General features: G+C 42.0%; 1 protein-coding gene across 2 annotated transcripts; it reads right to left on the bottom strand.

Annotated features, from left to right (window-relative positions):
• Positions 1-14,470: 14,470 nt before the first annotated feature.
• LOC127007136 (ubiquitin domain-containing protein 2-like) lies at positions 14,471-24,745 on the bottom strand. Of its 2 annotated transcripts, XM_050877803.1 has the most exons (6): positions 24,526-24,745; positions 23,171-23,398; positions 22,804-22,923; positions 22,128-22,249; positions 21,430-21,596; positions 14,471-19,099 (listed from the first exon to the last, which is right to left on the bottom strand). In XM_050877803.1, exons 1-5 carry the CDS (start codon positions 24,602-24,604, stop codon positions 21,444-21,446), a joined length of 702 nt encoding a protein of 233 aa, XP_050733760.1. In that variant the 5' UTR covers positions 24,605-24,745; the 3' UTR covers positions 14,471-19,099; positions 21,430-21,443. The 2 variants fall into 2 exon arrangements, with proteins under 2 accessions (XP_050733760.1, XP_050733758.1); XM_050877801.1 differs by lacking the exon at positions 14,471-19,099 and having other exon boundaries at positions 21,175-21,596; positions 24,526-24,744.
• Positions 24,746-24,790: the final 45 nt, after the last annotated feature.

Below are 24,790 nucleotides of genomic sequence, written 5' to 3'. Positions count from 1 at the left end.
AGAGAAACTCCTTCGATGTCTGTGTTGCATCGAATCGACTGAATGGGCAAACCGTTATTTCTAGTTCTTGAGTTGGTTTGTAGTTGAAAGAATTTGGAATGATCGACGTTACTGAACTTTTTCAGGTATATGAAGACTTGAACCATATCCCCTCGTAGGCGTCTTTTCTCCAATGTAAAGAGATTGAGTCGCTTGAGTCGTTCCTCGTACGGATGGGTCCTTAAGGTTGGAATCATTTTCGTGGAGCGTCGTTGAATCCTTTCCAGTAAATCAATGTCGTTTCTGTAGATAGGAGACCAGAACTGCACTGCATACTCGAGGTGCAGTCTTACCATGGAATTATACAAGGATAGCATCACGTCTGGCGTTATACACTCGAAGTTCCTCGCTATGAACCCGAGCATAGTGTTGGCTATGTTATATGTTTTTTTGCAGTGATTCGCGTGTTTCAGGTCACTGCTGATAGTGACTCCAAGAAACTTTTCCTCCTGCATCGCCTGCAGAGGTTTCCCATTCATGATGTATGTGTGGTTACTATTTCTGGACACAATGTACATGACTTTGCATTTGTCAACATTAAAGGACATTTGCCATTTTTCCGACCATTCAATAATGTGATCGATGTCTTTCTGGATGATTTCGCAGTCGGCCTTTGTGAGGCCCTTTCCACCCACCTTGGTGTCATCTGCAAATTTCGATATTGTGGATTTCAGTCCTGATTCGAAGTCGTTGATATATATGATGAAGAGAATGGGTCCCAGCACTGACCCTTGAGGCACTCCACTGGTGACTGGAAGCCAATCGGAAGGCTGTCCGCTGAGTAGTACTCGTTGTTTTCTGCCGGTGAGCCAATCTCTTATCCACGCGCTCAAATTGGTTCCAATGCCCGCCGAGTGCAGTTTCTTAAGGAGTCGCTCGTGCGGTACCTTGTCGAAGGCTTTCTGAAAGTCCAGGTATATAACATCACTGGGGATGTGGTCATCCCAGTTCTTATATATACATTGGAAGAAGTCTAATAGATTCGTTAAGCTGGCGCGCTTATATCTGAAGCCATGCTGGATGTCGGAGATTATATGATCGTCCTCTAGAAACTTGACAAATTTGTCTCTAATAATCTTCTCGAGTATATTTCCTGCCACTGATGTCAAACTTATGGGCCTGTAGTTTAATGCAACGCTTTTGTCTCCTTTTTTGAAAATCGGCGTTACGTTCGTCATCTTCCAGTCTTCCGGGAACTTGTTCAGTTGTACTGACCGGTTAAATATGTTAGTGAGTGGATGAAGTATTTGCTGTCTAAGCTCTTTTAATAACTGCGGGGAGGAGGAGGAGGAGGAGGAGGAGGAGGAGGTGTATCAGTGTTTCTCTCATCCTCTCTCTCCCCTTCCTTCTTCCATACAAACAAACACTTCCTTTTTCAACACTTCTTATGTTTCTTATTCCTCCTCCTCCTCCTCCTCCTCCTCCTCCATCCACTACAATTCCTCTTTTTCCTCTTCTCTTGACTCTCTCCTCTTTATCTTCCATTCGCTTTCTCACTATTTACCCTTCTCTCTATCTCTCTCTCTCTCTCTCTCTCTCTCACCAACTATCTCTTTAGCTCTGTCCTTTATCCAATATGTCCAACACCACCACCACCTTCCCCTTCATCCTCCTCCTCCTCCTTCTCCCCCTCACCCCCCCCCCCCCCCAAGAGGCGAGACAGGTGCCTGGACTCAAAAAGGCGGCGGTCCCATTACACGTTTGATATTATCTCTGTTGACCGAGTTTTAATGCAGCTTTGAAGTGCAAATGAACTAAGGAGGGAGGGAGCGAGAGAGAGAGAGAGAGAGAGAGAGAGAGAGAGAGAGAGAGAGAGAGAGAGAGAGAGAGAGAGAGAGAGAGAGAGAGAGAGAGAGAGAGAGAGAGAGAGAGAGAGAGCAGACACACGCAGCAACAGACCATGATATAGGTTTCTTACACTTATAGACAGATAGACAGACAGATATATACAGACAGACAGATAGACAGACAGACAAATAGAAAAACCCACAAATAGATATTCAGATACTTGTATAAATGGCCTAATCTCTTTTCTCTCTCATACAGCCATTATCTCTCTCTTTCTCTTTCCCTTTATTTATCTATCTATCTATCTATCTATCTATCTTTCTCTTGTATTCCTTTCACACTCGCTCACACTAAAACAGATAATCACGCAGGGATAAAATATTAACATAAGTGAAGAAACGGTCGATAGAATGACAGAGAAAAGGAATGATCGTTTTGTTTTTGTGACGGGTATTAACAGTAGTAGTAGTAGTAGTAGTAGTAGTAGTAGTAGTAGTAGTAGTAGTAGAAGTAGTAGTAGTAGTAGTAGTAGTAGTAAGTCTCCAAAACCACCAACTAAATCGCAATATAAGATCACCACAATAACAACAACAACAACAATAACAACAAAACCATCACCACCACCACCACCACCACTACATTCATCACCACCACCACCACAATCACCACCGAACGCGTGCGAGGGCCACTTCCTGTCACTAAATAGACGGAGGAGGAGGAGGAGGAGGAGGAGGAGGTAAAAGGGGAAAGAGAGGGACAGAGTTACCATTATAAACGACGTGTTTCCCTTCCTCTTCCTCCTCCTCCTCCTCCTCCCCCCATCACATCTCAATGACATCATCCAGTTAGCCTCAAATTGGATTACGCGCCCTGCTAAACCCATTCTCAAGGGGAGGAGGAAGAGGAAGAGGAGGAAAGCGCGTGGGGGAAGGGACGGGGGAGGACGGAAGAGAGGGAGGATGTCGGAAGGATGAAAGGGAGAGGAAATAATGGAGGAGGAAGAATAGAAAAGAAAGGAAGCAAAGAACACGAAAAACAAGAACACGGGGAATAAGAACAAGAACAAGAACACGAACAAGAGAAATAAAAAGAAATAACAATGAAAACAAGAAGAACCACAAAAAAGAACAAGAAAAACACGAAGAATTAGAAAAAGAACATTATTGACAAGGAGATGATTTACCTGACTTATTTTTAGAACTGCTAACAAAATTAATATACAGACGATTTAAATACATGACAAACACTAAATAACAAAAAAAAATATATATAAAAACAAGTTAGAACACGTAGCAGTGGGTATAAGCTGCATCAAATCAGAATCAGGAATTTAAGAGACAAAAACTTGCTCTCGAAAAGGGTGGACGGAGAAGTGGAACAAATTAAGCAGCTATGGATGTAGTTGATGCAAATGCGATTGAAGGCTTTAAATGGAGGTTAGATAGATTTATGATGACGGGGAGGGAGGAGGGAGGAGGGGGAGTCGTTGAATAACCCGTTCTTGGCAGACTGTTGAAAATATAATGATGGATGAAGAGGGGGAAAGAAAGACCTTAAATATAAAGATAAATGGACAAAGAAATACAGATTAACACACATGTATATAGATAGATAAGCAAGGAGAAATAAAGAAAATAATTAATGGATAAATAGACATATAGATAGACTGACAGACATGTGTATAGATAGACATATAAGAACAAAGAGAAAGAAAATAAGAGAAAAAAGATTAACAGATATATGTATAGATTACGATAGAAAGACAGAGAAAGAGGAAAAAAATAATAAAGTGACAGATAAATAGACATAGATAGATTGACAGACATTCACATAGAAATACAGATAATCAAACAGGCAGATAAACAGCAACAAACAGACACAAACAACCCCACCCCACCCCCCTAACAAACACATAATAGGGCCGTATTTTTAAACATCTCGAAGCCTCCGTTCACCTGTTTGAAAAGCCTCTCGTACAGAAGTTGCTGGGCTCTTCATGGACTGTGATCCTAGAGATAGTTTTACACGATTTCCGCACCACGAACAGGAAAATCGCCCATGAAGGAAGACCCGGTTAAAATCTCCGTGGCTTTGGGAAATAGTCGAATGGGATACCCGAGACGTTTAAGAATAAGGACAATACGTTGCTGGCCTCTTCATGGACTCAAGGTGAGGCTCCTGATAGTTTTACACGACCTCTGCATCACGAAAAGGAAAATCACCCATGAAGGAAGACCCGGTTAAAATCTTCTCCGTGGCTTTGGGAAATAGTCGAATGGGATACCCGAGACGTTTAAGAATAAGGACAATACGTTGCTGGCCTCTTCATGGACTCACGGTGAGGTTCCTGATAATTTGACACGACCTCTGCACCACGAAAAAGAAAATCACCCATGAAGGAAGACCCGGTTAAAATCTTCTCCGTGGCCCGAGACGTTTAGGAATTTCGACGATAAGTTGCTGGGCTCTTCATGGACTGTTTCTGTAATGGTAGCGATCATTTTACACGACCTCTGCATCACGTAAAGGAAGACCCAGGTAAAATCTTCTCTGTGGCCTTTGGAAAATAGTCTTAACAGATTAGGGAAGGGAAAGAAAGGGAAGCGTTAAAGACAATGGGACAGTAAACAGAGGGGAAAAAAGGGAGAGAGAAAAAGGAATGCAGATTAGGGGTGGGAAAGAAAGGGAAGCGTTAAGACAATGGGACGGTAAACAGGGAAAAAAAGGGAGAGAAAAAAGGAATACAGATTAGGGGTGGGAAAGAAAGGGAAGCGTTAAGACAATAGGACAGTAAACAGAGGGAAAAAAAAAGAGGGAAAAAAGGAATACAGATTAGGGAAGGGAAATAAATGGAAGCGTTAAAGACAACGGGACGGTAAACAGAGGAAAAAAAGGAAGGAAAAAAGGAATACCGATTAGGGGTGGGAAAGAAAGGGAAGCGTTAAGACAATGGGACAGTAAACACAGGGAAAAAAAGGAAGGAAAAAAGAAATACCGACTAGGGGTGGAAAAGAAAGGGAAGCGTTAAAATTAATGGGAACCCGAGCCGTTTAATAATATGGACGATAAACACAAGGATAACCTGACCCACGGACGATAGATATACCCGACTACGAAGCTGAATAAAGTCAAAGGGATTCCTACCGCCACCACTATCACCACCGCCACCAATAACAAGCCAATTGGACAGTTCAGTAGCCTGTTTACTTAGCCTCCCGGAGCGAAGGAGAAAAAGAGGGAGGGGGAGGAAGGGAGGGAAGCACGGGCGGCGAGGCACAAAGGAGGAGAGGGAAGGGAAGGGAGGGAGGGAGGGGAAGGGAAGGTAGGGAGATAAAGAGGGAGGGAAAATAGCTTAGTGGATTCGAGGATTAAATGAGCATTCAAGTGAGAGAGAGAGAGAGAGAGAGAGAGAGAGAGAGAGAGAGCAAACATACAAAACAGGTCGAATAAAGGAATGACAAACAGAAAAAAATGAGTGAATTGATAAAGAAGGAAATTTTTAAAAAGTAGAAAAGAAAGTTAAACAAACAAACGAAAACTTTTGAAAATTGAGATAAAAAAGATAAACAAACAATAAAAAAAAGAATAGGAAATGAGAAGAGAGACATGAAGGAAAAATAATAAGTAAATAAAGATGGAAAATAAAATAAAGTGAAACGAGAAAATGAGAGGAAGAAAAGAAAGGAGGGAAAAAAACGTATAGAGGAGAATGAGGAGGAGGAGGAGGAGGAGGAGGAGGAGGAACAGACGGGAGAAGCGTGAAAAGGCAAAGAGGAGGGGAGGGAAGGACAGACAGACAGCAGGGGAGGAGGAAGGGAGGGAGGAAGAGAGGAGGGAGAGAGGAGGGAGAGAGGAAGAGGAGAGGAAACGCAGGGAAAATGGAAGAGGGTGGGAGGGAGGGAGGGACAGAAGGTAGGAGGAAGGGAGGAGAGATGGAGAGAAAGGACAGGGAGAGGAAGGGAGGGAGGAATAGACTGGCGAAAGAGGAAGGGAGGAGAAGGGAGGATTGAAGGGACAGATGGAAAGAAAGACGAAGAGGAACAGAGAAGAGGGAGAGAGGGATGAGAGAGAAAGAAGGGAAGAGGAAAGACGGAGGAAATGAAGGGAGAGAGGAAAAGAGGGATGAAGAGGAAAAGAAGAAAGTAACGAAGAGGAACGAAGATGAGAGAACGAGGAAGGAGAGAGGAAGAAAGGAAGACAAGGAGAGGGAGGGAGAGAAAAATGAAGGGAGAGACGAACAGAGGGATGAAGAGGAACAGAATAGAGTAGAAGAGGAACGAAGAAGAGAAAGAGGGAGAGGGTGAGAGAGCAAAGACTGGCAGAGGGAGGGAGGGAGGGAGAGAGGGAGGGAAGGATGACTGACAAATCAGGTGTGAGAGCTGTTGTAAGGGAGGCAAATCACCCTTAAATGGTGGCCCGGGGCGAGGCAGGGAGAGAGGGAGAAAGAGGGAGGGAGGGAGGGAGAGAGGGAGAGACAGGGAAGGGTGGGTCGCAATGGGCTAACTGGGCGGTTCCATGACAGGGGAAGGGAGAAGAGGGAGAGGGATGGGAGAGAAAACGGAGGAGGATAAGGGGTATGATGATGATGAAGGGGAGGAAAAGTAAGAAACGAGAGGAAGAGAAAGAGAGAGAAGGAGGAGGAGGAGGGAAGGATGAGGCAGAAGAGGGAGAGGGATAGGAGAGAAAAAGGAGGAGGATAATGGGTATGATGATGAAGGGAAGGAAAAGTAAGAAAGAAGAAGAAGGAAAGGAGAGAGAAGGAGCGATAAATAAATGGATGGAAGGTGAGGGAAAAGAAAGAAGAGAGGAAGAAAGAAATGAAGAGGGGAAGAAGAAGGAAAAAAAGGAGGAAAAGTAAGAAAGGGGAGGAAGAGAAGGAGAGAGGAGGGACAGCTAAAAGAAGATGGAAACTAAGAAAAGAGAGGAAGGGAAGGAGAGAGAAGAAGGGATAGATAAATAGATGGGAAATAAGGTATAGAAAAGAAGAGAGGAAGTGAAGATATGAAAAGAGGGGAAGAAGAAGAAAAGGGAAGGAAAAGTAAGAGAAGGAAAGGAAGGAAAGAAGAGGGATAGATTAATGATAAGGGGAGGAAAAGTAAGAAAGAAGAGGAAGGGAAGGAGAGAGAAGGAGGGATAGATAAATAGATGGGAAAAGAGGTATAGGAAAGAGAGGAAGAGAGATGAAGAGGGGAAGAAGGAAAAAAAGATGGTGTTTATTATGATCCCCTCCATTCCCCTTTTCCTTCCTTCTTTTTTCGTTTATTTCTTTATTTGTCTCCTTTTTTTCCAGTCTCTAGTCTATAATAATCTTCTTTCTTTTCCTTCCTTCCTAAATTCCTTTTTTTCTCCTTTCTTCTTTCCCTCCATTTCCTTTTTCCTTACTTCCTTCTTCGTCCGCTTTTTCCTTTTTGTCTTCCTTTTCTCAGTTTTTAGTCAATAGCATCCTAGCTTCTCCCTTTCCTTCCTTCCTAGATTCCTTCTTTTTTTCCTCTCCTTCCTTCTTTACCTCCATTTCCTTTTTCCTTCTTTCCTTTTCCGTTTATTTCTTTGTTTGTCTCCTTTTTTTCCCAGTCTCTAGTCCAATGTATCCTGGTTTCCTTTCTTTCCTTCCAAGATCATTTCGTTTTTCCTCTTCTTTCTTCTTTCCCTCCCTTTCCTTTTTCCTTGCTTCCTTCTTCGTTTGCTTCTTTCTTTTTGTTTTCTTTTTCTTCAGTTTCAAATCTATAGTATCCTCCTTCCTTTCCTTCTTTCTTATATTCCTTTTTTCTTCCTCTTCTTAAATTCCTTCTTTCCTTCCATTACTTTTTTCCTTCCTTCCTTCCTATAGTTTCCTTCCTTCTTTCTCTTCTTCCTTCTTTCCTTCCGTTATCTTTTCCTTCCTTCCTCCTTCATTTCTTTCTTCCTTTCTGTCCCCTCTTCCTAGACTCTATTGTATCCTTCTTCCTTTCCTCCCTTCCTATATTACTTCCTTCTTCCTCTCCTTCCTTCTTTCCTTCCTTCCTTCCTTGTCTAACCCATTCTCTCTCTGACGATAAATCAACCTAACTTATCTTTACACGAGTTACTGTTTTCTTCCTCCATTTTCTCTTAACCTACGTGACACGATTTTTTTAGCGCGCCGTATATTGAATTTAAACTAAGATTACTTATTCATGAAACACACACACACACACACACATCAGGGGAGTTGCCAATACTTGTTTTATTGAAGAATTAATGTGATGCCAATACTGAGAGGGAATATAAACTTTACAGAGAGAGAGAGAGAGAGAGAGAGAGAGAGAGAGAGAGACCATCACCCTCACCTACATCACTATCACTAACAATATTAATAAATCAATTTTTTTTTTCTTTTACGTTGAGGACAGTGATGTGGAAGGGAGAGGAAGAGGGGGAGAGAGAGGAAGAGGGATAACAAGAGGGAGAGAGGGAGAGAAAAAGGAGAGAGAGGAGGAGGGATAACAAGAGGGAGAGAGGAAGAGAAAAAGGAGAGAGAGGAGGGAGGAGCGTAACGTATTTAAAAATCAAGGGATCTCTATTATATCGAAATTATGAACCATGAAGTTACTGTTATTTTCCCTCCTCCTCCTCTTCCTCCTCCTCTTCTTCCTCCTCCTCCTCATCCTCTTAATCCTCCTTTTCCATTGTTGTGTCCTCGTGATAGCTGATATAATAATGCTTGTAATATTATCTAACTAACTAACTAACCATATAACTCTCTCTCTCTCTCTCTCTCTCTCTCTCTTATGTCTATCTCCCTCTCTCAATTTCCCACTCACTCACTCACTCATTCACTCTTTCCTCGACGCCGAACCAACCAGCGAGAGAGAGAGAGAGCGAGCCAGAAGCCACCAGGTGTTTGGATACGGGAGAGAGGGAGAGAGAGGGAGAGAGAGAGAGAGGAAGAAAACCCCTCCACGCCTGTATACAAAGCTTAAGTCCCTCACCATCGCTTTGCCTTTTGACTCCACGAATTAAGGGAGGAAGGAGAGGACGGAGAGGAGAGGAGGAAGGCCGTGGGGGGGTATGTGACAGAACGAAGCTAAGGTCCTTTGCTTCTTGTCGACTTTATACAGTAAGGGAAGCTCAACGGGCGTAAACCAAAGGGTGAGGAGGCCATGACGCTAACTCTTGGGGTAGGACGAGTTAAAAGCGAGGGTAGAATCAGGGCAGGTAAGAGGTAAAGGGGGGGGGGGGGGACGAGGGGGGCAGGGTCAGCAGGGCGTATAATTGACTTAACACAGCCCAGGTGAGGAACGGGGGCAGGGGGGGGGTGTTGGGGGAGGGGTGGTTTGTGTAAGGAGAATAGGGAGACGGAGCAGGCGGCTAATGGGGGAAGAAGAGAGAGAGAGAGAGAGTGGTTCATGGTAGAGCGCCATCGGGTTACTGCGTGACTTGATTCCTCTCTCTCTCTCTCTCTCAGTAAATAAATGTAAAGAATGATCAATATTTTTTTCTTTCGTCCAATTATTTAATAGGTCTCTCTCTCTCTCTCTCTCTCTCTCTCTCTCTCTCTCTCTTTAAGGAGGCTCATTTGCACCCCATTTCGGCGTCATTGTCCCCCCTTCACCCCCTCCCCGACCCCCTTTCCTCCCCCTTCCCCCCACAATGGACTCCCCCTCCCCCCCTCCCCCCACAATGGCGCCTCCTGCCTCACCGGAAAATCATCCTGTAATAAATTTGTGTTTGGAGAAAAGAAATGAAAGGAAATTCTCTCCATCCCTCCACCCTCCTCCCTTCCCTTTGCTCTCTCTCTCTCTCTTTCTTTCTATTTCTCTCTTCTCCTCCTCCTCCTCCTCCTCCGGTCCCTCCTCTCCCCTCTCTCCTCCTTCCTTTTCATCTCCATCCCCTCGACTCCTCCCTCTATTGATAATTCCTTCCTTCCTTCCTCCATCCCTACCTTCCTTCCTTCCTTCCTTCCGGTCTTCCTGTCCCTTCCTCTCTTCCCTCTTTCCTTTCTTCCTTTCCTCTTCCCTTCCTTCCCTTCGTTCAGTCATTCTCTACTCTCTTCTCTCTCCCATCTTCCCTCAATCGTTTCCCCTTTTCTTTCTTTTTTTCCTTTCTTTATCGTTTACTTTCTGAGCTCATTAATCTCTTTATTTGTTCATTCATTGTGTGTGTGTGTGTGTGTGTGTGTGTGTGTGTGTGTGTGTGTGTGTGTGTCCTACCTACTTATGTATGTCTCTCTATCTATCTATCTATCTTTAAACCAATCTTCCGTCTTTTAAACATACACGAGAGAGAGAGAGAGAGAGAGAGAGAGAGAGAGAGAGAGAGAGAGAGAGAGAGAGAGAGAGAGAGAGAGAGAGAGAGATTACCACGGGTTTGACCACTGGATGTCAACTCAATAGGACTAAAAATTATGCTCGTCATGCTTAGTGTGAAAAAGGATAAGGGTTGACATTCTCTCTCTCTCTCAGTGAAGTATTTACAACCGACAGCTTAGTTCCCCCTTCGATGTTCTGAACCCGCTCCGAAGACTTATTCAGAAGGGGCTCACGCTCAGACGGAACACTCCCTCCCTCCCTCCTGTGTCTCTTGGGTTCTCTGCAAGCTTATAGGGAACAGCTCGCCTTTCTCGTCCTCCTCCTCCTCCTCTTCTATGTTAAATGATTGCCATGTATGTTTAACTTCCTCTCTTTCGTCTTTCTTTACTTATTCTTTTCTTCGTCGTTATCCTCCTATTTTTCTTTGTTTTTGTCTTCTTTCTCTTCATCCTCAACCTTTTTCTTCTCTTCTTCCTCCTCCTCCTCCTCCTTTTTTTCTTTGTCTTCGTTTCCGTCTTCCTATTCCTCGTCTTCCTCCTCCTCCTTTTTCTTCTCGTCGTCTTCCTCTTTTTCTTTATCTCTGTTTTTGTTTTCTTCCTCCTCATCATCATCCTTTTTCTCTTCTTCCTCCTCCTCCTCCTTCTTCTTTTCTTTATCTTCGTTTCCTTCTTTCTCCTACTCTTCTTCCTCGTCTTTCTACTTTTCTTCGTCTTCCTCCTCCTCCTTTTTCTTCTCGTCGTCTTCCTCTTTTTATCTCTGTTTTTTGTTTTCTTCCTCCTCATCATCATCCTTTTTCTTCTCTTCCTCCTCCTCCTCCTTTTTTTCTTTATCTTCGTTTCCGTCTTCCTCCTACTCCTCCTCTTCCTCGTCTTCCTGCTTTTCTTCGTCTTCCTCCTCCTCCTTTTTCTTCTCATCGTCTTCCTCTTTTTCTTTATGTTTTTGTCTTCCTCCTCATCATCATCATCCTTTTTCTTCTCTTCCTCCTCCTCCTCCTTCTTCTTTTCTTTATCTTCGTTTCCGTCTTCCTCCGACTCCTCATCCTCGTCTTCCTCCTCCTCCTTTTTCTTCTCAACGTCTTCGTCCTCACTCTCCTCCATCTCATCTTCATTCTCTCTTCCTTCTCCTCCATTTATCAGTCCGTCTCCTTGCTCCTTTCTCTATGTATCCTTATTAACGACACATGTATTATCACCTTGCTTCTTCCTCCTATTCATATCCATACTCACTTCATTCTTAGTCACATTCATTCTACTTAATTATATTTTTCTCTCTATTTCCATCGTAGCAATCAGGAATTAGTTTATCCTTTCCTCTTCAATCTCCTATTCCTCTTTTTTTTCCCTATTTCCATCATCGTAATTAGAAGTCAGTTTATCCTTTCCTCTTCAATCTCCTATTCCTCTTTTTTTCCCCCTATTTCCATCATCGTAATTAGAAGTCAGTTTATCCTTTCCTCTTCAATCTCCTATTCCTCTTTTTTTCCCCCTATTTCCATCATCGTAATTAGAAGTCAGTTTATCCTTTCCTTTTCATTCTCCTATTCCTCCTATTCTCCTATTTCTCCTATTCACGTATTCGTATTAACTACCTAATAATTGTTCTCGCCTTGTTTCTTCTCCCCAATCTTGTCCATTATCACCCTCTTCTTATCTCCTTCCCGATCATCTGTCTGTTATCCCTCCCCCTCCTCCTCCTCCTCCTGCGTTAACACCCTCCTCCTAACACCCAATTAACACCTATTTCTTATCACCCTCGCTTCGTGGGATAAGTCACGTGCCGGAGAGTGAGAGGCAAAACAAGTCTCTCTCTCTCTCTCTCTCTCTCTCTCTCTCTCTCTCTGCAAGGTTCCTAATTTGGTCGTTTTCGGAGGGGTTTTTTCTTCGTATTCTTAAGTTACTAGAAAAAAAATATTGAAAAGGAGGAATAGAAGGAGAGGAAAAGGAAAGTAGAGAGAGGCGGAAAACAATAATAACAACAACAACAACAATAACGACAACAACAACCATCATCATCATCATCATCATTAAAAGCCATCATTAACTTTCCATCTTTCTCCCGTCCTTCCTTCCTTAAATCCTTCCTCTTCCCTCCCTCCCTCCTCCTCCCCCCTCCCTACATATTTCTTCACTCCCTCCCTCCCTCCCTCCCTCTCTCCATCATTTATCAAGCCGTGAGGAGACGAAGCTTTATATGTCTCCTACCCCGTATTGTGTCTCCCTCCTCCTCCTACTCCTCCTCTTCCTTCCCTATACCCTTATTTCCCACCCTTCTTCCACTTCATTCGACCTCCTCCTCCTCCTCCTCCTCTTATTAGATTTTATATACTTTTGATTTTTTTCCTCATCTCTTCTTTTCTTTTTCTTCCTCTCCTCCTCCTCCTTCTTCTTCCCTTCTACCCCCTTTTCCCACCCTTCTTCCACTTCAATTCGACCTCCTCTTAATTTTCTTTTTTCATTTTTCTTTTTACTCATCTTCCTCTTTTTTTAAATATTTCCTCCTCCTCCTCCTCCTCCTTCTCCTTCTTCCCTTTTCCCCCACCCTTCATCCACTTTATTTCAACCTCCTCTTCCTCCTTGTCTTATATAGTTTTCTTTTTTCTTCTCTTCGTCTCTTTTCTCCTTTTCTAAGTTTATTTTTTTCTTCCTCTTCCTTATCCTTCCTCTCTACCCTTTTTTTCCACCCTTCTTCCAATGCAATTCGACCTCCTCTTAATTTTCTTTTTTCATTTTTTTACTCATATCTCTCGTGTTTTTTTCCTACCTTTTTCTTCATCTCCTCCTCCTTCTTCCCCTCTACCCTTTTTTCCCCCACCCTTCATCCACTTCACTGCAACCTCCTCTTCCTCCTTGTCTTAGTTTTCTTTTTTCTTCTCTTCCTATTCTCTCTTCTCCTGTTTAGTTTTCTTTTTTTCTTCCTCTCCTCCTCCTCCTTCCCTTCTACCTTTTTCCCCCACTCTTCTTTCACTCCACTGCAACCTCCTCATTTTCCTTGTCATAGTTTTCTTTTTTTCTTCCCTTCCAATCCACTTTTCTCCTTTTCTAAGTTTGTTTGTTTTTTCTCCTCTTTGCTTTCGTTTTTTCATTTCCTCCTCCTCCTCCTTTTTCTTATCAAAGGTTTTCTCATTCCATAAATTATTGTAATCAACTTCAATCTCCCTCTCTCTACATATAAAACCTACTATGAAAGATGTCTGAGTATAAATAAAACTATATCAATTTTCTCTATCTCTACTAAACCTCCCTTTCTTAAGATTAAAAATTAACCATCAAAAGCTGCTAAAAATTTGGAAAACAAGAACAGGAAATTTTGCTTACTTGGTCATAGTGTTTCCTTTCTTCATCCTGGCAATGCTGTTACTGTTTACCCTCACCTGGAAGCTTTAAAAAGAGACATGCATTCAAACAGGGCTGAAAAGGTCACATCTATCAAAACTACAGTCACATCACTTTAGACTTTTGTTTGAGTGAAGGAAAAATGATAAACTTGAAAATAAATAAATAAATAAATAAATAAATAAAACGATTGTAAATTAGGGTTGTGAAGTGTATGGTAAGGAGGGAAAAATGTCAACTGAAAGTGGCTTAATATAAAGATTAGAGAGAAGCCAAAACTCAGACTTTCCTTATGTTGAAAATAGATGTAAAAATTAATCAATACACACAAGCCTAAATTAAATGAATGCATGAATGGAAAAACAGGTGTGGACATTCATTAATAGCCATGAATAATAAGATAAATGCATGAATGCTTAATAGATGTAGACATTAGTACAAGCATGATTAAAGAAAAAAGATGGATTCTTGAAAACTACATGTAGAAATAAATTAATACACATATAAATAGTAAAATTAATGTTAGTACAAATAAATAGTGGTGTATATTATATAGGTACCAAATATTTAACCCAGTAGCAGCGACGGGCCAAATTTGTGGCTTTACCATGTACCAGCGCCGGCCCAAATTGTTTCCATGATATAAACCCCAAAAAATAGATGCATAAACTGATCACAAATGCGTTGATATACATTATGAAATGGTTTGCGTGAGTGATGATTTTTTCTCATTAATTCAGTTAGAGGGGCCTTACAGAAACGTGATCCCTGCAGCTACCGGGTTAATAAACAGAGTAACATATAATCTAAACTCATATTCCACGTACTATTCTGAACTAAAATGCTAATCAAACTCATCATGTTTAAATACACTTTTACAACTATTTCTATGTATCATTAGTCATGATTATTACTATTGCTGTTATTCAATCTATCTAGTTATTTATTTATTATTCTATTTACTTACCTTCTACAAACAGCTGCCAATCATTAAACTCATGTTAGCCTTACACACAAACAAAGGTTAATCTATACAGCCTCAAGTGGTATGTATTGACTTTATTGGTAATCACAGAAAAGGTCTGCTTATCATCATCATCATCATCATCATCGTCGTCATAGTCGTCATCATTTGTCATCATCAAGGTTTGGTAAGGGATTCATATAAAATCTACATGTTGACTTTCACATCAAACAGTTACGTGAGAGGTGCGTTTCCTCCCCCTATGTAGACACACCCACACCCACACGCACACACACACTCATACATACCTACACGCACCTACGTATATGTGTACCAAAAAACAGGAGGAAAACCACCACATCTAAAATACAGACACACATACAAACACACATGCACACACCTCGCCATTTATATATAATTATGTATATACTATAATGTAAACTCTTATGAGAAACTACCATGTAAACCACTCAAACCTAACCTAGTGGGCCACTGGCTGGCCGACCTTTCTTTGCCTGCATGCTGGTGTGACCCTTGATAGTTGACCTCTGACCTGACAGCCTTGTGAGCAGCAGCGGCAGGCAGGGTCAGTTTTGTGTAAGTCACTATGTGCGTTTTTCAGTGTGAGTGAGAGTCCTGTGTGCATTCAGAGTTGGTACTTTCCCTGGAGTGAAATGAGGTGGTGGTGGGAGGAAGGTATGAGGGAATGGGGGGAGAGAGAGGGGAAGGGATAAGAAAGGATGTGGCAGTATTACCAGAACCCCAAAATTCAGAGCTGGTAATTCCCCAAGAGTAAGATGTTGAGGTGTTGTTGTTAAGAGGGAGGTTAGAGGGGAGGAGTGGGAGGGTTGAGAAAGGACGTGGCAGTACCAGTAGCTCAAATGCTTGCTGCAGAGAAGAAAGAAATGAAAGAATAGGAAAATGGAAGGATAAAGGGGATGGCATGGAGTGTAATGCCTTTTTGATAGCCTGTCTGATTCCCACTGATTCCATCAGTTTTGGAAGTGCTGAACCTACATAGACATTAACAACACTAAGGGACAAGTCTTTTATTTTGGTTTCTTTTTGTGTTCAATAACATCCAACAACAAAAGCCTTCACAATGAAGTTGAAAGGGTTTATCATACAAGAAGTCATTTTCTTTACCTTCCTATAGCGATGCCAATCACATCCATTATGTTCCTCTCCTCTTTACTCAGACAGTTATTTGGTAACTGGGAGGGCTCTCATTTGTGTGCTTTATAGAGGTTGAATACTATTAAATGTGGGTGCTTGGTGATTCATTTGCAGTACATGTGGTCAATTTTCCCACTACAGCCTTTGCTAAGTCATATTTTTCAGCATCAGCATGCATCTCCATCACCTCGACCCTTGAGTCCATGGTGGATAATAACCACCTACCCTGAGGAACATGGCCAATGTGACACCCAATTTACAACACTTCACCTTACCCAGGTTTCCCTAAGTATCCATTTATCAAACAATCTGAAAGGGAGGAATGAACAGCTGGGTAGGCTGGGTACCAACTGCCCCAAAGCAAGATTGAACATAGGCGCAGAGAGATTCCTTACTTGACATGCTAACCCCTACACCACAGAGGTGTGGTGTGCATATATATCAATAACATGACTGAGCATTTTCAAAACATGCATTCCCAACTTTATGCTTCTTGCAGCTTATGGGCTGTACCCAAGTAAGTTAATGAGAGGGAAATTATAATGTGCCAGACATCAAAGGTCATGTAACACTATGGTAAGTCAGAGAAGATGGTGGAGGTAGAGGAAAAAGACACGGTGGTGAGTGGGAGGTGATATGATTAAGGAGAGAACTATAAGCTAAAATAGGATGGTTACCTTAAATGGAGGATGTGATTTCATTGAAAGAAATTATATTATTCAGGGAAAAGTGTAGTGATTCTGCTTGAACATCTTTAGGAAAGGGTTGGCAGGGAGGTGGTGGGCCAGACGAGGGACAGATGCAGCGAGGGCTAAATTCCAGCTTTGTTAAAGATATGAATGTTTGCTACTCCCTCGAGACAATAACACGATACAATTTTGCTAGGGGACAGTCCTTTCTTGGGTGAAGCAAACAGAGTACTGAACACCTTAGGTTAAAAATTGTGTTTCCTTTACAAACAGGTATAGCTGTGAAAATGGATCAGTTGCCAAACATAAGTGCTGCACCTACACAAGGGAGCCATATCCTCTACTGTACAAACAACAAATTACCAGTAAGAGCCCCAGCTTAGTTGACGTATAATTTCTTTCCCTTAACCTGTTAGCTGCGACAAGCCTACACTGCGGCTTTACGGTGCCTCAACAAAGGAGCATAACAACATCATAAATATGCAACTCTACCGGAAAAAATACTTTCAGAAGCTGCATAAAACTGAGATGAGTATGATGTTATACGTTTTAACTCCTTTTGGTCTGGTAAGTTTAAGTTAAGGGCTGGTAATTTGCATAAAACAGACTCTTGTCCACTCATATTCTGCAGCTAGAGGGTTAATGACTAAACAATGATACAGTGTGACCTTCAGCATACACAAAATTCAACCTTATTTCTAACACCTGTCCTGACTAGGGTATAATGAACAAACACCTATCACGGCACACAAAGTCAACACACTCGGGCAACTCCATTAGTACTCTGAGGACAGGCAAGTCAAGGAGCTCGTGTACAGTCAGCAGAAAAAGTATAGGACACCCATGGGTCGAGTGGATATAATCTGAGCAAAATTTATAGACATGGTGTTATGTTGGTTAGGTGGGTACCAATGGGTAAACTAGCCACTGGTACCCACCGAACCAACACAACACCATGTCAACAGAGTTCGCTCACATTCTATTTAATCTACCCAGAGTGTTCAATTTCTTCTTGCCGACTGCACCTCTTACAGTAAGCCACAAACATGCTGCCCTTGGTCATGAGAAACTTCTCCATAGGTGTAAAATATGAGATAGAAAAGTCGAGTTTGACAGCTTGTAGAAACATTTGTGTTGTGATATAGTAGTACAGGGAGAGGAGAGCAAGAGTGGTACCAATGAGTGCAAGAACATATGCTTACCAAATCTGACTACAGTATTATATAAACGACTTCATACTTTAGCTATCATATAATTCAATGCCACACTTCAAACACGATAAATATAACCACACACTTTAACGGTTATAGGCAAAATCACACGTTGCCATAGTCACCCTGAGGTCACTATGTAAACAAGCTCAGCCCTTCTGGTGGAGACAAAACATGCCTTCTAGTTCTAAGTGTTTAATATGAAGTCTGTAGGTTGTTTTTTGTTGTCTGACCTGAGGATTTAAACACCAATTTCAAACATTTTCTTGTCTGTCTTTCTAAAAGTATTTGTTACCTTCCACTTCCTGACATCTGCTCCTTAGTTTACCCTCTTTACCCCTTTGCCCATCTCTGTTCCCTTCCTTTCCATTAACTCTCTACTCTCTATCCCTCCCTTATCATCTCTCCCCATGCTCCTCTCTTCTATCTTTCTCTCTTTCCTTCTCTCTTCCATCCTTGACTCAGCATCCTATACTCTCTCTATAAGCTATTTTTCTATTGAGTGGTTTTGTCATTTCATTGTTTGCCTTAATTTTCATATCTTATTGACATTCTTATCGAAAAAAAAAAGGTTGGAAGATTTTCATAAAGCACAGAAGTGATTTACAAGCTATAGGAAACATCTATGTGAAAGCTCCTCCCCACTTTAACCCTAACTCTGCCAACCAAGTGGAATGGGCTCGTCTACCCAGTGGTCCGAGGTTGACTGTTCCTACAAAGACGTAACTCCTGAGGTGGTGTTAAGGTCATGTCACAACAAACTAGTGATAAAAATTTGCAAAGTTACTCTTCTACATGTTCTAGTGATTTTGTTCACTCTCTAACTTCACACAAAGACAGCCACCCACCCACACCCATACCCACACACTAATGCACTCACACACACACACACACACATACACACTCACTGTTCTCTTCTATAACATACACTAGAGTATGACACACAAACACACGCACACTTACTTATTGTCCTGATACCACAGATTTTTCTTCTAAACATAAATATGAGAAGAAATATGTAATGAAAGAATGTATGTTGCAAAAGTTAGTCTAAATGAAATCTCATTTAACATTTGCAACAGTGCAAGTGGAATACAAAACTGGACCTCCTCTGCCCATCAAATGAAACTAAAAAGCAACCCAAAGTCAAAAGAAAAATACCAACATGAAAAAAAAATTTGACACTTCAAGAACAAAAAATCCTTCATATAAAAAGCACTGATAAACTGCTTTGTTTTTATCTATGACCAACTGAAATCCACAGGACATTGGAGTATCAAAAGAGATCAAATTCTGTATCCACTAAAGAAAGAAACATTAGCATTAACAAAGGCAAAATGAACATCACGCAAGAAGGGGCACAATTCCTTCAAATTATTTGCTATACCTCCTTCGCCCTAATAAGTTTGGTGCAAGGCTACAAGTGAACTAACTCATCTACATATGCAAATACAAGGTAGTCAGCAGAATGTAATATCTACCAACAGAAAGAGCACAGTGGTGGTTACCTACCCAACACAATCCTTCCTTTGCATGCATTCCTGATATTATGAACCTTGTCTCTCCCTCATAGCACTAAGCAGATGTGAGGGCAAGCAGGGTAAGGGAGAATGGGAGAGGTGCTGGCCTACCACTGCAAATTAAGAGATAATATAATGCATAAGTCTACACAATCCAATGCTGTGGCAATTATGCTTTTTTACTTTTTGGCATGCACATTAGCAGTATTGAATAAGTGGGTGAAGAGAAGGTGCAGATTAGAGACAGTATGATGTAGTTAAATGCTGCGGCAGTTATAATATTTTTAACTTCTAGACATGCACATCAGCAGGATTTATTAACTGGGTGAAGAAAGGATGCAGCAAACGATTAATTAAAAGTGTACAGCTGGTGAGCAGTGAATAATATACCTCTGTGGAGATGACACTCTTTTCTGTGAGTAAATAGACTAACAGACTATTATCTCTCATCTCTTTAAATAATCATCACAACTCACTCTTCCACCACTCCATCTATCTATTTCTCTCTGTTTATCTCTATGTATGCTAAATTCTAACTCCAGTCCTTCTATAATATATATCAGTACTACAGTTTATCATTCTTTACTATAGTCTGTTCACGTAAGTCCGACCCAAGCTGACAACATAAACCTAAGCGTATTTGCAAGCCGAGTGGTGATTGGCTACTGCTATGGATTCTAAGTTTTCTTTAACCTCTGTGTTTATCTCACGCAGCACTTTTTGCTAATCTGTACTGTGCTTACGAACACGCTTAGGCTAATGTTGTCAGCTTGGGTCAGACTTAAGTGAACAGACTGTAGTGTGTCCATTGATGGGAGATATAGAGGCAACATTAGTGGTGGTGTCTATGGTACTAGTAACAATAGTGGAGGTGGTGTTGATAGTGGTGGTGCTGGTCCTTCTTATATACTTTAGACAGGACTTAAGTACATAAATATCTATAACTAGTACTAAAGGACACTTGGCTGGGAAGGTTATTGCCCAAACCACTCTATAAAGGGATAATGGAATGCCAAAAATACATCATGCCAAAAATACACCACCACATAATCATCAGTGTATTATTTTTTCCCTTTCATTATTTAGTTGTTCATAATACGGGTGGTGGTGATGCCTTGCCTTTTGTACTGACTGCAATATAGATTGAGTATTTACTTCCCATTCCTTTTATTAGTTATGGATTACAATAAGGGAACCTAGAGGGAATAAAGTGAATCACCTAATAAGAATAATAAATGCCCACTAAGTTAATTAAATGCCAGGAGTCAAGTCTAGGACACAATTCTTCAAAGTAATTATTTTAGGAGCAATCTATATTCAAGGTTTTTAGCCTCAAGATAATATGGGCAGGACTTAATCTATCCACCTCTTTGTGTTTATTATTAGTTGAAAGTAGTGAACCAATGAGGAGTCTTGTGACACTGTACTAATTCATACTAATTCAAAACATGTGCTTGAAGAACCCTGACCTAGATATAGGAACTAATACATCACTAACTTCACCATCACTCTCACCACCACCACCACCACATCACTTAGACCTCCACTAGTGTCACCTCCGTCCCTTCCCATTTTACTCTAACACACACACACACACACACACACACACACAATGCTAGTAGTGGTGGTGGTGGTGAAGATTGACATGAGGAACTGAACCCTAATTGAGCACAGGAGCATGAGCTTAAGTGTGTGTATTTTCAGCACACACACACACACACACACACACACACACACACACACACACACACACAATCTGCCATGTCATTTTAAGTACAACAAAGACTCAACAGTTACTAATATAAATCATAGTAATAGTCCTACCATCAGCAGCAGCAATATTAATAATAATAATAATAATAATAATAATAATAATAATAATAATTCATAATAATGGTAGTAATAGTATCAATACCATTCCTTTGCTAATATCATTTGTAATTATTGTCTGTATACCCTCTCCGATAAAGATCCAACCTAACATTAAACAAATCCACATTCAGAACAAAAAACAGAGCCACTCGAATATATTAATTAGTTGAAAATATACACAAGATATGGTCCAGAGCCGTCATGAGCAACACAAAACATGTAACCGAGAATCAAACACGTCAACAGAATATCTTTGTAATATCATAAGTGACCTCTGGCAGGAGAGACAAATAATGTAAATAATATGCCTTTATATTCTCTCTCTCTCTCTCTCTCTCTCTCTCTCTCTCTCTCTCTCTCTCTCTCTCTCTCTCTCTCTCTCTCTCTCTCTCTCTCTCACACACCCACAAAACAAAAAAAAAACATTCATGATATCCCATTCACAATCTTTTCCTTCCATCTCTTCCTCAACCTCTTTTTCTCATTCTTTCCTCTTTACTTCTTATATCCCACACACGTACACAAACACACACACTCACACATACACATCTCCATCCTCTATTTTGAATACCATTAGTCCAAGACTCAGCTTCCTACAGCAGAGAGGGCTTCTTCTGATATGATGGCCTGAATGATGAAGCTTGGGTGGATGTTGCACTCACAAATCAACAGCCGGTCACCCAACAGTTTGCCGCAGTAAAACCATCGCTGCCGCCGGCCCTCAAGATCCTCCTGTAGCTGTGGGACAAGGGTATAAGGCTATTTATCTTCATACCCATTGCTCTCTGGAGGCTAATGCTATTTTTTTTTTTCTGATACTTCTTATCATAAGTCATCTTACTTTATAATCATTTTTGTTTTGATTCTTCTTTCACTTAATCTCACCACAGCTGGCACTTTCATTGACTGGCCAAATTTCTGTTCTGTTCCGAGGAATTGTTAACAAATCGACAAAACTTTTACTAGGCACAGAAAATGCAAGAGAATCTGTGCATCATCACAGAATTAGCTGTTTGATGGTGTGTAATGAACAGTGGGGTCAATATCACACCACCACCCTGGATACACCCACCTTGTGTTCAGTCACTCAGAACACTTAGTGGGCCCATCAAACAGTGAAATACATACACAGAACATTGAAATCCTCTGGAGGGACTTACAGAATGGATTAAACAGCCAGGAACAAGAACCAATTTCCTGTATCTGGTTACAAAAGAAAAAAAATGGTTGAAAGAAAAGAGAATAGTTAAGTGACAAGTTGCTACTTACGTCGAGTTTCTTTTTGGCAGTGGCAATGGTGTCTGTGGAGCGAACTGTGAGTCTTGTGTCGATGCTGGTGGTGGAGAGGCGGACTCGCAGCACTAGTGCCTCACCCTCAATGCTGCCCTCAGCTGGTGAAGGAAGGAATGTTAAAATTCTAGGATAAAATACTCTTTTATGCTAATAATACACTATATTGATACCCTACACTGATACTGATATGCTAGGACAGAGTTGCTTGTGTTCAGAGCTAGCGCTTAACTATGAACAGGTGCACTTTGCAGACTATAGCAGCAGTAGCTTCTTGCCTGCACAAACAAAGCTTCTTAAAAACATTTCAAAACATGGCCGCAACATGGCACACGTGAAGAAAAGCATACTTGGCTACAACATAAGTTTGTCAGTCACTAAACTCATGTGATTGTGACTATGATAATGGCATTAAAAAATTAACTATCTACAATTCACCTCACACAAAATGAATGAAAAAAAAGGCACATGATGTTCACAAAATTCAGTGTAAAACTGTGTAGTCTGCTTATATTTTAAGCAAACTTAGCACTGTGGAGCAAGGTGAAAAAAAAAAATAAATAAATAAAATAAAAAAAAGGTTCAATTAAGGATGCTTATAAGCCTTAATGAAATATGGGCCAATGTAACGAGGGGAAGGAATGATCCAACTAACCTGGCTCCACCTGCCCCTCCTTGTCAGGGGAGCTTTGCAATATGTTGAGGGGAAAAGAGAGGCAATAGACGGGGAGCTGGTAGCGAGTCCCCAGCTCATCATAGCAGTCTGTCAAGGCACCTGTGAGGGAAAGAGTAAAGACAATATGAGCAAAGGTGCAGTGGTGAGCCTGTGCAGCAAGGAGAGAATAAGAAACATATCCAAAATTGACCCTCTTCTCTGGCCACTTGTTCTCTATCCTTTTTACTGTGACAGCATTTAGTGGGCTTTTTTGTTTTCTGCTGTTGTTGCCCTAGAGCTGCTTCTATTACTGTAAAATAAAATAAAAAATTGCAAGCCATTCTAAACCCATGAGTTAATTACTCACCGTTGGGAAGCGTAATGTTCGCCCCGTCAACAATGGCCTGCGCCAAGTTGTAGTCGTGGCTCTCTATCGCCATGGCGGCAGCTTTGAGGGCATCCCAAATCTCCTTCCGCCCCTCAAACGCTGGTGCCGTGTCCCAGAACTCATCCCGCTTGCTGCGCACTTGGTTCTCCGTCAGCGGCATATCTGACTTCCATCGTATCCGTTCATGCCGCAGAGGGACATTTTTGCCTACAGGAAGGGGAAAAGGGATGATGCAATACTGATGTGGAGTGATTTTGAGACAGTATTATTGTGTCCTAGAAAGAAGCCCATTGAGGACAATTTTGAGAAGTGTAAAATTTTTACGGGAGAGCCACTCCTTAACCAGTCGGCCAAAGAGGTACCCCCCTAGCAGAGTGTGTTATGGGAGGCTCGCCCATCAGGCCAGTAAGCACTACGCGGCTCCCCATTCCTATTTAGATTAATTTCTGTGTGTTGAGTTCCCATTTTCTATGAACTTCAGAGAGCATGGGCCATCACTCTACCTGTTACCGACTCAGGGTGACACAACAGAACCACAGGAGAGGATGCCACCGCCTTGCCACCAGTGAAATGCCAGGAGTTTTCTCTTTACTACACTCCCACACGACTACTGTGTGTAACGAAATACACGAGAAATTAATCCAGACAAGGAAAGGTTTAGCCGGCGCCGGGGATCGAACCTGTGACCAGCGTGACGGGAGAGCCATTCCTTAACCAGTCAGCCAAAGAGGTACCCCCCCTAGTACAGTGAGTTATGGGAGGCTCGCCCATCAGGCCAGTCAGCATTATAATTGCCAGTCCAACTTGAAATACAGACACACACACACACAAACACACACACATGGAGAGGAGACACGATAAGGTTATATAAGTGTGCCACAGGAAAGAAGATAAGAGGTCAAGGAATTTATATCACATGGGAAATTAACTTCAAGAGGACGCAGTGGAAAAATAGTCAAGAGATGATAAGGATGTAAGTAAATTCATTTTCCACGTAGAGCTGTTCATCAGTGGAATACATTACCAGGTGAAGTTGTGTGTCAACAAAATTCACAGATTTGAAGAACTGTATGACAAAATGGTTTAAAAATCGGACCAATACAAGCCTTCTCAATCCTGTAAAAATACAATTAAGTAACACACACACACACACACACACACACACACACACACACACACACACACACACACACACACAGCCCGAGGCACCAGCTGGCAGGGACCCTCACGCCCACGCCTCCCTACCAAGCCCCCCGGACACAACTCCTTACCCGAGAGTGACCCTGCCGTGCCCCGCCCCCTTGCCCACCCTGATATCCCCCCAGGACGCCCACCTGTGAGAAGTGTGGCGCCCCCCCCTGGGGATGTGGTGCTGGGGGTGGCCTCCCTCGGGGCACCTACACAGCCGCCCATCGCCGAGCCAGGCCGGGCGGGGTCATCCTCTCTGCCCCAGTGGTCTCTGTGGCAGGGGATCGGCGCCCCCTGCTGACCCTGCTGCGTGCGCCCTGTGTGACTCCTCCCGCGCCCCCTGTGCCGCGAGGACTGACTGTCTGGCCGTCTTCACCTCGGGACGGCTCTTCTTTCTTTCTTTTTTTGTCT

Source organism: Eriocheir sinensis, chromosome 34 (assembly GCF_024679095.1).
Source record: "Eriocheir sinensis breed Jianghai 21 chromosome 34, ASM2467909v1, whole genome shotgun sequence".
Classification (NCBI taxonomy): Eukaryota; Metazoa; Arthropoda; class Malacostraca; order Decapoda; family Varunidae; genus Eriocheir; species Eriocheir sinensis.
Note: the sequence above shows the minus strand (reverse complement) of the source record. Positions and strands in the feature narration are given on the sequence as shown.

What these genes read in the sequence shown, in the direction of transcription:
- LOC127007136 (XM_050877803.1), bottom strand. Translation starts at nt 24,604, where the DNA reads ATGGGCGGCTGTGTAGGTGCCCCGAGGGAGGCCACCCCCAGCACCACA. An exon ending in GAACATTACGCTTCCCAACG is followed by an intron (nt 22,924 to 23,170) that starts GTGAGTAATTAA and finishes TTTCCCTCACAG; the next exon opens with GTGCCTTGACAGACTGCTAT. An exon ending in CTGCCAAAAAGAAACTCGAC is followed by an intron (nt 21,597 to 22,127) that starts GTAAGTAGCAAC and finishes CTTGTCCCACAG; the next exon opens with CTACAGGAGGATCTTGAGGG.